We start from the raw sequence: 16,847 nt of genomic DNA on the forward strand, positions 1-16,847 counted from the left end.
CGCCTCCCCGCGGCCGGGCCTCCCCCCCCTCCTCCCTCCCAAGCCCCAGGCTCCAGGAGCGCGCAGGCCCGCGCGTGCGCACATCGCCTCCCGGCTCCCAGGGGGTGGGCGTGTCCCCGGCCGCCAGCCAATCAGGGCCGCCCCTCCGGCCCCGCCCCCCGCGCCCCTGGGGCGCTGCGGCCGCGAGCCCCGCAGTTGCGCGGCGGCGGCGGCGGGAGGATGGAGCGCATCCCGGCAGTGGGCCTGGGCACCTGGAAGGTGAGGCGGCCTCCCCTGCGAGGCCCGCGGGGCCACCCGCCGCCCTGGGGTGGGGGCCACTCCGCATCACACGCCCCTGCGCACCTGCTGGCACCTGTTGAACCCCGCGTTTTATCGTGGGAGGGGCCGGCTGCGGAGGGCTTAGCATCACCCAGGTATAATCCTGCGAGGTGCTCTCCGGCTCCTGGAGACCTGGGGTGCGACTTGCACGGTTGCTGGGGCTCCGCGGCCCCTCCTGGGGCTGTGTGCGCGCGCAGCCAGCGCTCCGCAGGGCTCCGTGCCTCGACTTCCCCGCCTGCCTTTGCTGCACCGCCCTCTGCACAGCAACCAGCGCTAGGAAACCTAAAAAAAAAAAAAAAAAAAAAAAAGCCTGCTTCTGGGGCCAAACCATTCCTCTCTGGTGTTGCTGGACCCAGGTGCACAGAGCTGGGTCGGCCCTGTTCGCCCCTTCCTGACCACCACGCAGAGTCTCGCGTTTGTGCAGTCAGGTCACAGCACTACTATCGATTATCTCTGCTGGCCCCCAAGGGCGGCCTCAGTGACAACCACAGAGACACAGTGGCCTAGGGCAGCATGTGGGTCCCGACGGCTGCATGCAGGGTGCTCGGCTGCATGAAGGGTGCTCGGCTGCATGCAGGGTGCTCGGCTGGGCAGCCCTGTCCCGTGCCTGGGTCGGGCCCCCTGGGGCTAATCCTTGTGGCTGCACCCAACTCTCAGCCTCAAGCAGGCTATCCTGGGGTATCCTCTGGGTGATGATGGCTGAGGCCCCGAGGGAGCCAGGGAAATGCACAGGGCGCCCTGAAGCCTAGGCTGGAAACCTCTCTGGCTGCATTCTGTTCACCCCAGTGAAGCACAAGGACACCCCAAGTTCAAGATGGCCTGGGGGGGGAGGAAGATCATTCTCAGTCTGTGGGATCACATTAAATCCATGGATCAATCTGGAGAGAACTGACTTTTTCGTATTAAACCTGGCCTTCTACAAGCATAGTCTATTTCTCTGTTAATACATTGTCCTAGATAGATTGTGTCTGTCAGTGTCTCTTCGTCTGGTTGTACATACAGCTTTCCCTGGAGAGAGCAGACCCTTCATTTGGGGAATTAGTCCTGGATACTGGACGCTCTGTGATACTATTGGAAATGAAACTTCTCTGAAATTATGTCTTCAGGTCATTCACTGTTGATGCATAGGAAAATAGTCTTCCCCGGGGCCATCTGGCTGGCTGGCTCAGTTGGTGGAGCATAGGACTCTGACCTCACGGTCAGAAGTTGGAACCTCATATTAGGTGTGGGGCCTAGTTTTGTTTTTTTTGTGTTTTTTTTTTTTCTTTTTTGCTGTTGTTATGGTTGTTGTTTTAAGTGTGGGTATTCTTTACCAGGTTAAAGAGTTTTCTTTTTTCTTAGTTTACTGAGAGTTGGAATCAGAAATGGGTGTTGAATCTTATCCAACATTGATTGACAACGTGTATTTTTTTAATATGTTCATGTGGTGAATTATTATGGACTTTCTGATATCAAGCCGTCCTTGGCCATGTCAGATAAACTCAGTGTGGCTGTGGTATGTTCTTTTTCCGTAGTATATTGCATCCATTTTGCTGTTATTTTACTTAGGATTTTTGCAACGATCGATGAGCAAGATCCATGTGTGACTGTCCTAATATTTTTGTCTGCTTTTGATGCCAGGGTTATGCTGGTCTGGTGGAATGAGTTGGGAATATTCTTTCCTTTGCTTTTCTATGAAAGATTTAGTGTCAACTTGGGACAATCTCATCCTTGAAAACGTAGAACTCTGTGTGTTCAACGAATTGCTTCATTAAAAAAAAAAAAAGATAATTATAGGACAATTCGGCTTTTACTTCTTCTCAAGTAAGTTTCTCTAGGGATTTCTCCCAGTCTTTCCATCTCTGCAAATTGTCAGTTTGTAGTGACCGATAATATTTTCTGCAATTTTGGGTCTCGGTTTAATCTGTATGGCTGTTTTTCATTGAGGTCATTAAAAAAAAAAAATTTGGTGCTGTCAGTCTCATCAGAAGTTTGTCCACCTTACTAAGGATTTTCAGAGACCTAGCTCTGGCTTTGTTGATCTCCGCCGTGTCTTATTGGATGTTTGTTCTTGTTCTCACATTTTCCCTCCCCTTCTCATTTCTTGGTGGTTCGTTTCCCGACTTGGGGTGGATGCTGCTTCATTAGCTCTCAGTGCCTCTGAATGCTGCTCGTGAGTGAAGACCTGGCTCAGGGGGTTCCACGAAGGTCGAGCGAGCAAGTGCTCTGAGAACCATGAAGCCCTTGGGGACGCCCGGTGGACGTCGTGAGCCCTCCCCGGGCTCCTTCCTCCACTTCAGCCCTTTTGCTTGTTGAGCAGCCCCGTCCACAGGGAGTGTTTTTTCTGATGAAAGCCCTACTGTGCCTGTGGGTTTGGGGAGCTCCTCCGCGGGGGGTGGGCTATCTTCAAGCGAGTGTACCCGTTTGCCTTTCCCCTTGGCCTTCTGGTCTTCCCAGGTAGAGGCTGAATCTGCACCTTCTTATGTCTCCTTTACTACTGTGATGCCTCCTCCGTGTCTTTATTCCTCTGCTGGTTCAGGAGGCACAGCAGAGGATGTGGCTCCCTGATTTGCAGGCACCAAAAATACCTACAGAGTTTTCCCCGAACACATCGAGGAGCTGGAACTTAGAGGCTCGGGAGCTGCCCTGACTCCCACGGGCCCTGATCGCAGGGCCGGCCCACGCTGGCGCGGGTGCGGGGACCTGACCTGGGTGCGGGGGAGCAGTGGCCGTGTCCTGAGTGCGAGGGTTCCTTCTGTCGCGCTCCTTTCGCAGGCGGCCCCGGGGGAGGTGGCCGAGGCCGTGAAAGTGGCCATCGACGCAGGATATCGGCACTTCGACTGCGCTTACTTGTACCACAACGAGAGTGAGGTCGGAGCCGGGATCCACAGCAAGATCACGGAGGGCGTGGTGAGGCGGGAGGACCTGTTTATCGTCAGTAAGGTAGGACGTCACAGGGTGTAGACCCCGGTGTAGACCCCGCAGGGCTTGTGGGGCAGGAGAGCCGACCTAGCGTGTGGAGGGTTTTCAGGACCCTGGGGAACTGAGCAGGACGCGCGTGCTGGGACTGGTGCAGGGGAAGGTGCCCGGGACGGCGTGACAAACAGAGGGGACATGTGGGCAGAGTACACGGTGGGGACAGGTACAGGGACCTGGAAGATGCTTGGCATTCCTGGACCGGGAAATAAGGCTGCAGCGGGGGACAGGCTGCATCCCAGGGGCCCAGCTGCCTGTGAATCAGGGGCTCGCTCTTGTTCCCCACAGAGGAGCACCGTTGCAGGTGTTTAAGTAGGGAGCTCATATGGTGGAGCAGCGAGACTTGTGTCAGATCAGGCAATTGCAGCCACCGAGAGGTGCGGGGACATCTGGGGGACTCAGCAACTGAGCGTCTGCCTTTGGCTCAGGACGTGACCCCAGGGTCCCAGGATCGAGTCCCACATCGGGCTCCCTGCGTGGAGCCTGCTTCTCCCTCTGTGTGTCCGCCTCTCTCTCTGTGTCTCTCATGAATAAATGGATAAAATCTTTTTTTTTTTTTTAATAAAAAGGAAAGACAGGTGCATTTGCTCAGGAGGCCGGAGACCCTGGCCACCGTGTGGGTGGGAGAGGAGGGCAGCCCAGACTTGGGAGACGGGGGACGTGGGGGACAGCCGTGCGGGCCACTGAGGGGCAGACGCGGGCAGCGCGCAGTCCAGAGCGCCTTAGCTGTTGACTCTCACGTGGGGTGTCAGGACCGTGAGGCCAGAGCCCCGGCCCACACGCCAGGTGTCCCCGAGCTCTGAGGCACTGGGCAGTCACTGGGTGGCACGGGCTCACGGCGTCCTTGCGTATAAAGCCAGGCTTGGGATCTGATCATCTCGAGTACTTTCCAGGCCCGATGTCCATAGCTGCAGGACGCACTGCTGCTCCTGTAGTAACGTCACTGTCCTGCGTGACTCTGTGACTCGTCAGATCCCGGAGAGCTGGAGAGGCCTCGGTGTGTCCCTGGCGGGGTTCAGAGAGCTCCCCTGCTGGTCCAGGAGGGCGCTGGCTGTGGGGTTGCCAGGCCAGCCCCCAAACCCGGGCACAGGTTTCTCCGGGGCGCAGCAGAGCCAGCAGGGCAGGTGTGCTCCTCGCCCTTGACATTTGGAAAAGTGGTGGAAATGCAAGTTTTTTACAGAAATCACTCTGTGTGCTCACCGTCTAGAGGGCACCGTTATTTATTCACAGTATATTCCTCCCTTTTTTGTGTTTTCCTGCCTTTCTGTCAATACCCGGTGTTTCTGGATTCTCTTCCTATCTTTCAGTCTTCTTTCTGGAACACGTATCTGTCTTCTCTTGCTGTGTCGGAGGCCCCAGACGGGCCTCGTCGCGGTCACTACGACACGGCGGAGCGGGAAGTAACGGGAGGCAGATCCAGGGGCGGGGCTGGAAGTATCCAGGTCAGGACAGGGCCGCTGGACACCCGCCCCACCTCACCCGCGGCCACGCGGCCTTCCCAGCCGGCGCCGACTTAACGGGAGACCCAGTGAGCGAGTCGGACGGTTCGTGCCTGCCCTTCTGCTTGCAGGCGTTTGGGTTGATTTTCGTCTGGTCCCAGCGGATCCCCATAAGCAGGCGGCCCTCCCACAAATCGCTCCCCGTGCTGCCGACTTCCCTCCAGCGGGACTCAGGCAACAGGGGCCCCGTTTCGGAGATCTGTCCCCGAGGGAGCCCCCGGGACCATCCGAGGCCGACGTCACCACCTCGTGTTGATTGCCGGCTGGTCGCGGATGTTGTCCACCTTCCCGCTGCTGGAATCGTGGGGCGCAGGGGCAGCTGTGGTGCTAACACGGGCGTCCTTCCTCCCGCCGGCAGCTCTGGTGCACCAGCCACAAGAAGTCGCTGGTGAAGGCGGCATGCACCAGGAGTCTCACAGCCCTGAACCTGGACTACCTGGACCTCTACCTCATGCACTGGCCCATGGGCTTCAAGGTAACGTCCCGGAGGCACCGGCTTCCTGCTCACGGCCGTCAGGTGGCGCAGAGAGCTTGGGCCAGCGGCAGGGCCGGGGTCCCCGGGCCATGTGGGCCGCACGCGCACGTTCACTTGCCTGCAGTTCCCCATCAGCTCCCTCCTCTGCCTCACAGTCCGGGGAAGAAGACGTGCCCCTGGACCACAGCGGCATGGTCATAGCCAGTGACACGGACTTCCTGGATACCTGGGAGGTGAGCCATCAGCTGGCGGGGGATCGCGAGCTTGCTGGTTCAGGTACGCTGGCCGCATGCCCAATGCACGGGTGTGCGGCGTGAACGGGGTGCACACCTGACTCAGCGGCCACCTGCTTCCGTAGCTCAGGCTGCCTCCCCTCGCCGACGCATCCGTCTGAGTGACAACTAGGGCAGGCCTCCGGTACTCTCAGTGTCCTCTTGTTTCTTGATTAGGAAACAGCACGTGGTCATGACGGAAACACAGAAGAGGATAGAAATAAAACTTAAGAATCCATTTCTCCATTACCCGGTGGGGCCCCATCAGGCTCTTCTGTAGTTGCCGACGGCTTGTCGGCTTGTCGGCAACCGCTCGTTGGAGAAGCTGGAGGGATGGGGTGCAGCTCTGCAGGCTGCTGCTGGAGCCCGGACGGAAAGGGGGGAGGAGGCCTCAAGTACAGCAGCGAGTGCGGGAGCGGGGGGTTCCCCACCAGCCGTGGCTGACCCAGCGCGTGTGATCTTGCACACTGATGTGGGGTAGAGGCGTGGGAAGCAGGCGAGTTCACACTGAGTTCAGGGAGAGGAGTGAGAGCCGGCCTTCGAGGACCGGGCAGGGTGAGGGGCACACAGATGGGGAAGCGCACCCCCCAGGCCACCCTCTCCCCCCATTTCTTTTAAACGGGAATCAGCGAAAGGGATTAGCAGCGGGGCCTGGGCTATCAGGGCCAGTGTCCGGGGGTCCCCGGCCCTTTCTGTCCCAGGGCACTGCCTCTCTGGAAAGCCATGGGTTAGAGTCTGGGCGGTCTCGGCAGCACGAGTGGGGTTCTGGATGCTGCTGCAGCGTGCAGGCAGGCGCTGGTGTCTGCTCACTGGCCGCCTGCCCATGGCCACTCGGGATTTATGCCGCCCCCGTCCCCTGCACCGGGCCACGCTCCGCCTCGAGCAGAGGGCCAGCAGGACAATGATGGCACCTCATGGTGCTCAGGAGGTCCATAACCTGGGTAGAGAGGGAGGCGAGCCAACGGTCAGCATCGCACGTCCTCGCAGACACCACATCAGCAGGTAGTCAGAGTAAGAGGAGTATCGATACCTAACGTGCCGTGCGTTCGGGAGATTTGGGTTCGTGTTGTTGGATGGAATCTTAAGACAATTCTGTGGCGAGGACAGGCTTGTCCCCACTTTGCAGGTGGGGACGTTGAGGCTCCGTGAGTCATAAACACGTGTCCCAGGCCCCCCAGCCGGGGAGAGGTGGAAGTGGAGTAGGCGCTGGGGGCAGAAACGCCCATGGGACGTTGGGTGGGATCCGCAGAAGTCTGGGGTGGGTGGAGTGAGTTCAGCGCAGTGTACAGAGGCGTGCGGGGCGTGGAGCATCCGCAGGACCCTGTGTTCTCTCTAGGCCATGGAGGACCTGGTGGTCATGGGGCTGGTGAAAGCCATCGGGGTGTCAAACTTCAACCACAAGCAGCTCGACAGACTTTTGAACAAACCCAACTTGAGATTCAAGCCAATCACTAACCAGGTGAGGCTTGAACAGGTGGCTCTGCAGCTGCCCTGTCTGCGTGAGTAAGCTGGGAATGGAAGGGTGGGGTGCAAGGTGGGCCTTCCCCTCCCGGGGCTGCAGAGCGGTGCCGTCAAGAGCAATCGGCCGGGAGTGGGCGCCGAGGCAGGAGAGCCTGCGGGACGGCAGGTGTCCTAGGGAGGCAGGGCGCGGGCGGAGCTGGGTTTGCTCTGTGCAGAGGCGGCAGAGGGTCCTGGTGAGCTGTCCTCCCTCACCCACGGTGCTGCCCAGGCCTTCTGTGCACAGGGCTGGCTCGTGAGCAAAGGGCATTTTTGCAGTACTTCACTTTACCTGAACGGTTGCACAGCGTCACGGACGTCCACAGAGCGCGCACATGACCCTGGGACTCGATGACTTCTCCTGAGCCTCGGCGCGCTCCATGCCCGGCATCCAGGCACAGAAACAGCGTGACCACCGCCCGCCAAGGGCAGCCGCTGTGCCGATTACTGACGGCACCGAGCCGCTTTTGAACGTAGTCGATGAAGTGACGCGTGACGTACTCTGCTGCGTCTGGCTTTCCACAGTATAGTTGTCAGATGCATCCACGTTCACGTGTGGTTGTCCACTGTTCCGATCTCTGCGTGGCATTCCGCGACGTAAATACAGCACAGGGTAGTTACCCATTCTGGCATGGATGGGCCCTTGGGTAGTTTCTGGTTTGGGGACATTAAGAATAGAGCATCAGATTCCTTTTTTACAACAAATTTCTGGGGCATCTGGGTGGCTCCGCTGTTGAGCACCTGCCTTCTGCTCAGGGCGTGACCCCCGGGGTCCCGGGATCGAGTCCCACATCGGGCTCCCTGCATGGAGCCTGCTTCTCCCTCTACCTGGGTCTCTGCCTCTCTCTCCATGTCTCTCAGGAATAAATAAATCTTAAAAAAAAAAAAAAATACCCTTCCTATCACGTGGGTACAGGAAAGGGCATCGCTCGGTGAGTCTCTGCAGGTGAGCGTGCTCAAGCGGTCAGCACCCAGAGCAGGAAGCAGAACAGCCTCTGCCTTCTGGAAGCTCCCTGGCTGCCACTCACAGAGCAGCCACTGTCCCCACGTGAGGCACGAGAGTGCCACAGGCTGGAGCGGAAATACAGGCCCAGAGGGGGCACCTCACCAGGCAGGGGCCGTTGGAGCACCCGGGGAGTGTGGGAGCCCTCCTGCCTGTTCCCAGGGGTCTGTCACCCCACGGCGGCGGAGGCCTGTGCTTGGGGACGGGCCCGCGGCTCCTCGGGAGCAGAGCCGACTGTGAGCGCGTGCCCTGTTTCCTGGTGGCCTGTCGGTCCCAAACCCCCTGGTAAGCTGTGACTCTCTCTGTAGATTGAGTGCCACCCATATCTCACCCAGAAGGAGCTCATCGGATTTTGCCAGTCCAGACAGGTGTCCGTGACCGCGTACCGGCCCCTCGGCGGTTCCAGGTAGGGGTGCGTTGCGGGTGGTGGCAGGGGCTCTCTGAAGGAAGGGGAGGCTTGCCCGGCCCCCTCCCCCCGACCCCAGCCGTTGTGCCGTGCTCCCTCCACCTGCTAAGCGAACGAGCCCCCTTGGCCGCTCGCACCACCCGGACCAGACACCTGCACGTCCTCCAGGCCATTCTGCCACAGGGCCGGGGTCTGTCTCTCCATCTGTGTTCCTGCCACCCCTGCCGTAGTTAAGCGAGCGCTCTCCCCGCTAATTCTCGCTAGTTCTCGCAGCCTCCTGGCTCGGGCTGGGCTTGCCTGCTTCCCACCCACTGTCCCTGAGGTACCAGATGGGGCGGCTCAGTAGGATCAGGTCACCTTCCTGCCGGAAAACCCTTCCATTCTTGGCTTGGCCTCGAAGTCCCACTGGTCTGGCCTCTGCGTGCTTCTGGCCTCGGTTCTTCCCCCAACAAGCGTGCTCGCCCAGCACTTGACACCACGCGGGGCTCCCGGGAAGAAGCGCCGTCTTTCCGGGCTCTGTGCCTCTCACGTGCTGTTCTCTTTACCTAGAGATCTTGCTCGGACCCTTTTTTTCTTTTTAAATCTGGCTAACTCTGATTTCTGATACACGGTTTAATTCTGTGTCACCTCCTCCAGGAAGCTCCCCACACTCCCCATATCCCGGTTTTGTCCATAGCCCTCGTCTCACTGTCTTGTCATTAATTCCTGTCCCCACTTGTCAGAGCTGCTCAAGTGCAGGGACAGCGTGTGATTTGTGACTCTCTTCCACCCCTGGCTCGGTGCCTGGGACAGACCAGGGGCCCGGGAGGGCTGGAAGCATTTGACTCTAAATACCTGTCTGTGTGTGTGTGTGTGTGTGTGTGTGTGTGTGTGTGTGTGTGTCTGCCGTGGGAGGTGGGCACAGGTGTCTGAACGCAGTAGTTGCTGGAAGCCCGGGTCGTGTCGTACAGATGAGCGTGGGGTCCCAGGGCCGCCCAGGGGAGGGAACCAGCTGAGTGCTGGGCCCGCGGCAGGTGAGATCAGCTGGTCAGTTCCTCCAGGAGGCTCTGAGCACTGTCTGTAGAGCCGCTTAAGGAGTGCTGGCCGAGGAAATGCCTCTCCGGAGTGTTTAGGGCCTCTCCCTGTGGGACGCGGGCCCAGGGTTGGCGCCAGGCCGTAGCCCCGGGGTCTCCGCACTAGACCTTCCGCGTGTTCCTGGGCTCAGGCTCCTGTGGGCCCCGAGTTGAGCTTTCTGAGATTGCCAGCAGCAGCAGCAGCAGTTTAGGCGCCGCTGCAGGCCCTACGGTGAGCGAGGTCAGACAGCCCGTAGACGTCACACCAGGCCATGGGCCCTCCGATGGTGCCACCTCGTCCTCGAGGAAACACCATGTATCCACCAAGAGCAGCAGCGTGTCCAGCTATCTCCTGGGAAGTGTCAGCCAGTGGGGTTGGGGTGGGGAGCGCTTCAGTCCCATTTACCGTCCCCGCAGCCAGCAGCTGTAGCGATCAGACGAAAATAAATCTCGGTTTTGCCCTTTGGAGGAAGTAGCGGGGTTTTCAAAGCCAGGAGCATGCACGCTGGACCCCCTAACCCCCTGCCCGGCCCTGCTCTCTCTAGTGAGGGCGTAGACCTGCTGGATGACCCTGTGATCCAGAGGGTGGCGCAGAAGCACAACAAGTCCCCGGCACAGGTAGGAGGGGCTGGGCGGGCCTGCTTCCTCTGGGGGCCAGGACGGGCAAGGACGGAGGACAGGAGCCCCTGGCCAGGCCCCCACGCTTCACCAGCATGTGCTGGGCCCCCCCGCACACCAGCGAGTGGAACAGGAAAGGCCTTCCCACCGGCTTCCTTGCTCTGACGTCCAGGGTCGAGGCGTTGGGCACATCCATGGGATCTCATTAAGTCACAGAGGTCTCCACGGGCCGGTGGCGGTCATTACACACACATTGGGAAAACCTTCCAGAAAATACTGGTGTGGGTTCATAAAGGACTTTGGAACAGAAAAGCTTTGTGATTAAAAGCTGTCCCTGACTTTTGGACTTTTTCACTGTACGATACGCTGTAAACTGCGTGAGAAGCCGCCAACTCCGTGGAATCTCCTCCCTGTGTCTGATATTAGGCTTTTTTTTTTTTATTTCTGCAGATTTTGCTCCGATTTCAGATCCAGAGGAATGTGATCGTGATTCCCAAATCAGTCACCCCCAAGCGGATTATTGAGAATATCCAGGAAAGTGCTTCTCTTCTTTTAGGTGGAGGGCTTGGGAACACATGCAGCTAGCGGGGGTCGGCCACCTCGTGCACAGGCCCTGCTGGCTGTGACGCAGCAAGCGTGCAGGTTGAAGCTGCAGCCACAGCCCGAGGAACCCGAGGGTGTGACAGTCCCAGCCTGGGAGCTGAGATGCGAGAACAGCCAGGCACCTGCCCGCCGACCCCACCAGAACTGAGCCCAGCCACCCCCCTGGGCCCCTGCCCCCCTCCAGCCACAGCTGCTGGGGACCCCGAGTCCCTGGCTTCCCCTGGACTGTGGTGGGGCCTCTCCTGTGGGCAGAGGCCGGGCCCGAGGCCACTCCACCTTATCTCCCAGCCCCTCGGCTGCAACCAGGGTCGGCCCTCCTGGGAGAAAAGCTCCTATTTCTGGAGTGGGTCATAGTTTTCAAGTATGTTAGGAGCCAAAGGGTGGGCGGGGCAGGGACGGTGCAGCTTAGAGCTCTGCTTCAGAGGGAACACACGCGAAGAGGACCCTGCATTCTGAACACTGTCAGAGTGGCTGGTCCCGTGGATGAGCGTCCTCCTAGCTGGTAGGGTGGGAGGCACAAATGGTTTTGGTTTTTTGTTTTTTGTTTTTTGTTTTTTTTTTGAGCAGTGGGAAAGCTTTGCTGCACCCCTTCACCATCCTGGGGTGTCCCGTACTCCCAGGGGATGAGTGCAGTACCCCCCCCCGACTTTCCAGGAGCTCCCAGCCAGCTCCGAGGCAGCCAGCGGCAGGCCAAGGCCCGCGGCCCACGTGCGTGTGGGAAGGCCAAGGCTCTGGGGAAGACCCGGGGGGCCACAGGCACCGTTCGCCCTCCGTTTGGTGTCCCCGACAGGCCTGGCACGACACTTGGCAGGTAGCACATGCTCGACGAAGTGCTCCCTGACCTGACTTTGCCGTGAACGTCTGTATTGGCTGCAGGTGTTCGACTTTACATTATCAGAACAGGACATGAATGACATCCTTGACCTGGACAGGAACTTGCGGCTGTGCACGTTACCCATGTAAATACGTCTCCTTTACTTCCTTTCAAAATAGAGGGATTGGTTCCTGAATCGGTGTTGATTATATACGTTTTAGGTTAATTAAGCCTTCTCATAACTCCTAAGTCTTTTCTGTTTGAGGCTGTGCCCCTGAGCGAATCCAAAGACTAATTTGGCACATCAGGGACCTTGAAAGTGCACAACTGTGTCTCTTAGAATGTTTCTCTTAAAGAGAATAAGCATTTGATTTGTTTTCCTGTTTTTCAGAGCTGTAAACCACAAGGACTATCCTTTCAACATATACTTCTGAGCGTGGCTTCCCGCTTCCTCCTCCTGCCCGGGCGGGCGGATCCACGAGGCCCGAACCACCAGCCTCTGCCCTGGGCTGCCAGGGAGGGGACGGGAGGGACGGGGCTTGATTCGGGTGGATTCCCGCCTGGAATGGCAGCTGAGCTTCCTGACAAATTCATATGGTTCAGATGGTCTCCATGATGGAAAGGGAGAGGGTGATCCTCTCCACAGAGAACCCTCAGTCCTTTGAGCACAGTGTGATGGTATTTTACAAGACAATGTGGCCTGCACTCTCAAAAAAAAAAAAAAAAAAGATTGTATTATGGAAATATTTAGATAAATACAAGAGTTGAGACCATGGCATGATGAGTCTTTGTATCTGTCACTCGGCCCCACTGCAGCCCTGGGCCCGCCTTGCGTCCCCTGTGCTCCCCTGTGCCGGCCAGCCCACCCCCCTCCCCGCCCCAACGATTTTAAAGCAAAATCCTTACCTTGACACATCCAAAGAACACGGGGCTGAAAGTGGGAGATGTCTCAGGTCAACAGAGAGGCATTTTTCCTTCTCCACATAGTGGAAACCCCAGCTCAGAGAGGACGCTCGGTGCCCAGGCCGTCCACACTCTGCACAAGGAAGGGCATGAGGGCGTATCCAACGCAGGCCCATTCAGGGCAGTGTGTCACCCGTCTCACGAGGGGTCACCTCAGCACTATTGGGGCCACTCTTGTTAAAGCTGCTATAAATTATGCGAGACTTAAAAGGCTCATTTTCATGAGTTAATTAGCAGGCGTCTCCCTGTTTGCAAGTGTAAGAAAAATTCAACACAATTGGCTAATAGTACTTCTTATTAACATTTACAGAATTTTGTGACAAAGTAATTCGACCAAATTCACAATGCAAAGAACTGAGAGAAGCTCAACTAGAGAAAGTAAAAAAGGCCTAAAAGAGCAATATCTAGGAAAACTCCTCTTTCTAGTGGATCCTTGTGGTCTTTGCCCACATCTATGACATGCAGATAGGGGCGCCTGGGTGGCTCAGTCGGTTGAGCATGGGACTCTTGGTTTGGACTCAGGTCATGATCTCAGGGTCGTGAGGTCATGGGGCTCTGCGCCTAGTGAGCGAGGAACCTGCTTCTCTCTCTGCCCCTCCCCACTGCATGCTCACTCTTCTATCAATCTTTAAAAAACATATCTAATAAATGGGCATAAACACTTCACTTCACAAAACCTGCCACATAGCATACATAATTTGTAACTCGCTTTTTAAAAATGTGTAGGGGCGTCCCGGGGGTCAGGTGGTTAAGCAGCTGCCTTCAGCTCAGGTTGTGATCCCCGGGTCCTGGGTCACATCAGGCTCCCGGCTCAGCGAGGAGCCACCCCCTCCTCCCCACTTGTGCTCTCTCTCTGTAAATAAATAAAATCTTCAAAAAATTAAACATGCACGAACGTGTATACTGGATGTACAGTTGGTGCAACCGTTCACTTAATATTTTGACCAGTTTCAGCCGGTCATCGATCTCCGGCCTAATGTAAATGACTTCCACATGTTACACTGAATCCTTATCACCACGACTCCGGCCTTGCAAAGGCACTGCTGGCTGCAGGGGGCTTTCTTCTCATCCCGACACCTCAAACTCCGACGCTGACCAATGTCCATTCACAGGTGAGCCTGGAGGGACCAAAAGGTAAGTTCCATCACTTTATATTCTATAGAAAAAACTATTACAGATTGGTCGTTGTTTTTATTTTATTTTTATTTTTATTTTTTTGCTAGAAACATTTGGAATAGCAACACCAGGGCAACCAGCGAGGATGAGAAACACTGGGCCCCACGCAGCCCGGGGAGGACACGCGCCCGCGGGGAGCGCTGCGCCTCTGCACCTGGGCCAGCGGCTCCCGGGTTCGCTCTGTGCATATCCAGGAGCGCCCCGGGGAGCTCGGGGGCGACGCGGACTGAGGGCCTAGGCCAACACCCCAGGCCTGCCCCGCAGGGACCCCGGGCCTCCCCTCCCCTGGAGGAGCCCAGGAGCCTCTCCAGGTCGCCCCGCGACGGGCGCCCGCGCATCCGCGGCTCTGGCGGCAGAGGGCGCCGCTGCCCCGCCTGTGGATCGGAGGCTCTCGCGTGGGTCGTCGGGGTGGGGGTGGGGGGGCCGGGAGCGAGCAGGGCTGCAGGGGGAAGCCGAAGGCCTGGTCCATCTTTGGCTCCCGGGGGGGGGGGGGGCTCTTCTTGGATCCTCAAGAGCAGGAGCGAACGGGCCAGCTGCGGGGAGCGGTGGGGTGCAGGGGGGCAGGGGGTGGGGGTGCAGGGGGCGGGGGGGGGGAGGGTTAGTTCCCGAGCCTGGGCCACACGGGGGCGGCTGGGAGCAAAGGGGCCCGACGGGGACAGGCGGCAGGGCCCTGTTTGTTTACCCGGCTTCTGAGACTGGGCCTCCTTCCCAGCGGCCCAGGGGCGCCCGCCAGGTGCACCCCGCCCACCACCTGGTCCCGACCGCGGCTGCCCGAGGGTATGGCACCTGCCCCTGCCCCTGCCCGGTGGGTGCGACACTTGCCGCCGCGCCCTGCGGATGTGGCCTCTCCGTGCTCCCCCAGGGCCGGCACCTCTCCGTGCCCCCCGCAAGTGCAGCACCTCTCCGTGCTCCCCCCGGGGGCGGCACCTCTGCATGTTCCCCGCAGGTGCAGCACCTCTCCGTGTTCCCCCGGGGCCCCGCACCTCTCCGTGCCCCCCGCAGGTGCAGCACCTCTCCGTGCTCCCCCGGGGCCCCGCACCTCTCCGTGCCCCCCGCAGGTGCAGCACCTCTCCGTGCTCCCCCGGGGCCCCGCACCTCTCCGTGCCCCCCGCAGGTGCAGCACCTCTCCGTGCTCCCCCGGGGCCCGCACTTCTCCGTGTTCCCCCGGGGCCCCGCACCTCTCCGTGCCCCCCGCAGGTGCAGCACCTCTCCGTGCTCCCCCGAGGCCCCGCACCTCTCCGTGCTCCCCCGAGGCCCCGCACCTCTCCGTGCTCCCCGCAGGTGCAGCACCTCTCCGTGCTCCCCCCGGGGGCGGCACCTCTGCATGTTCCCCGCAGGTGCAGCACCTCTCCGTGTTCCCCCGGGGCCCCGCACCTCTCCGTGCTCCCCGCAGGTGCAGCACCTCTCCGTGCTCCCCCCGGGGGCGGCACCTCTGCATGTTCCCCGCAGGTGCAGCACCTCTCCAGGCTCCCTGCAGGGGCGGCACCTCTGCCTGCTCCCCCGGGCGCGGCACCTGCCCCAGCCCCCAGAGGGTATGACACCTGCCCCGGCTCACTGCGGGTGCGGCACCTGTCGGGGTGGGACTGACGCTCCCACCGGGTCCACAGGGAGAGAGGAACACGGGTTTGCCCGGCCTCCCCGGGCTTGCGCAGCCTTCCTGACAAAGGACGGTGTTGGTTTCTTGTCTGGTGCACACACGGCAACGTGACCTCTGAACAGTGGACTCCCTCTTTTTTGGTGGAACCCCTACTATTACTAACAGTTTTTGAACTTGCACCCAAACAATGTATATTTATTTATGTATTATATGAATACACTTCTTTATTAATCCAGTGTGTACGTTATAAAATACCCCCAAAAAATAGAAAAAAAAACTTTGCACTGAGCCAGAGATGAAATAAAAATGGAAAAATAAGAACTTTAATCATGGTCCAAACTCTTTGTTCTCACTAATTTATTGTGGTTACATTCTTTTCAAAGCAAGGATTCAACTACGCTTTACATATATATTTTTTTTTGTCAATCTTGATTCAATACTTTGTGATACAGAAATTTGAAATTTTGATCGTAAACTCAGTTTGATTTGAAACACAGTCTTCATGGCAAGCAGCTGGAGCTGAAAATCCCTCACAGAGATGCATTGATGCAAATGGAGAAAGCAAATCTTTGGAAGTTCTTAATAAATCCTGGCACTCATTTTTCAGTCCCTTTTACTAATTATATCACTTTTGAAATTTGGACTCTCCAATATCTGTGAAGTTTTTTGAAAAATTATACTTCCAGTAGCTAAGTGATTTAATAAACATACACTTTAGGAGATGATTCCCACGATCAGGTTAATTAATACACCCATCACCCTAGATGGCTTTTTTTTTTTTTTTTTTTTTTTTTTGGTGAGAGCACGTAAGATCGATTCTTTAAGCACATGTCAGTGTTACAGCACGGTATTATTAACTATGATTACATGCTGAACATTGGATCCTCAGAACTTATAACAGAATTTGTGCCTTTGACCAACATCTCTGCATCCCCCCTACTCTGATCACATGAATGTTAGAGCTTTTGTTATTGTTCAAGGTCCACAGGCTCTGTTCCTGTTTTTTCCCCCAGCTCATTTTCTCTCTCTTGTTCCCATTGGGTGATTTATGTCGTTTTACCCTCCTAGGTACCACTTTGACTATTGGGTTTTCCAGTTCTAACATTTCCATTTTGTGATTCTTTATATCTTCTATTTCTTTACTGAAACTGTGTCTTTCCATTTGTTCCACATGTGTAGTCATTGCTTGTTGAAACATGTTCACCATGACTGCTTTAAAATCCTTGGTCGGATAATTTTCCTATCTTGGTCGTCTTGGTGCAGTGCATCTGGTGCTCATCCTTTTTCATCCATTTTGATAATCTCCTTGTTCTTGGCATTATGAGTACTTTTTAATTGAAACATGGCCTTTTTTTTTGTATTGTGTTTTAATTAAGCTCCAGATCTCTTTTAAAGGCCTGATAAAATTGTATAGTGTGGTAAATTCACAGAACAAAAGAGAATAATTTTTGGAGACAAGTAAAAAGCTAGATTTTGGCAATTTGAAAGTATACTCAATGGTGACCTTCTTTTTTGTTTGTTTGTTTGTTTGGTTGGTTGGTTTTTTTTTAGAGATTTATATTCCTGTGATCACTTCACAGGGACAGCATTTCAACCTCA

At 57.0% G+C, this 16,847-nt stretch overlaps 1 protein-coding gene across 1 annotated transcript; it reads left to right on the forward strand.

The window, feature by feature from the left end:
• Positions 1-157: 157 nt before the first annotated feature.
• AKR1E2 (aldo-keto reductase family 1 member E2) lies at positions 158-12,288 on the forward strand. The gene is made up of 10 exons (XM_055332492.1): positions 158-258; positions 3,073-3,240; positions 5,131-5,247; positions 5,403-5,480; positions 6,856-6,978; positions 8,328-8,425; positions 10,023-10,095; positions 10,546-10,626; positions 11,572-11,657; positions 11,904-12,288. The coding sequence occupies exons 1-10, from the start codon at positions 220-222 to the stop codon at positions 11,944-11,946; spliced, it is 906 nt and encodes a 301-aa protein (XP_055188467.1). The 5' UTR covers positions 158-219; the 3' UTR covers positions 11,947-12,288.
• The last annotated feature ends 4,559 nt before the right edge of the window (positions 12,289-16,847 follow it).

Source organism: Nyctereutes procyonoides, unplaced genomic scaffold (genome assembly GCF_905146905.1).
Source record: "Nyctereutes procyonoides isolate TBG_1078 unplaced genomic scaffold, NYPRO_anot_genome, whole genome shotgun sequence".
Classification (NCBI taxonomy): domain Eukaryota; kingdom Metazoa; phylum Chordata; class Mammalia; order Carnivora; family Canidae; genus Nyctereutes; species Nyctereutes procyonoides.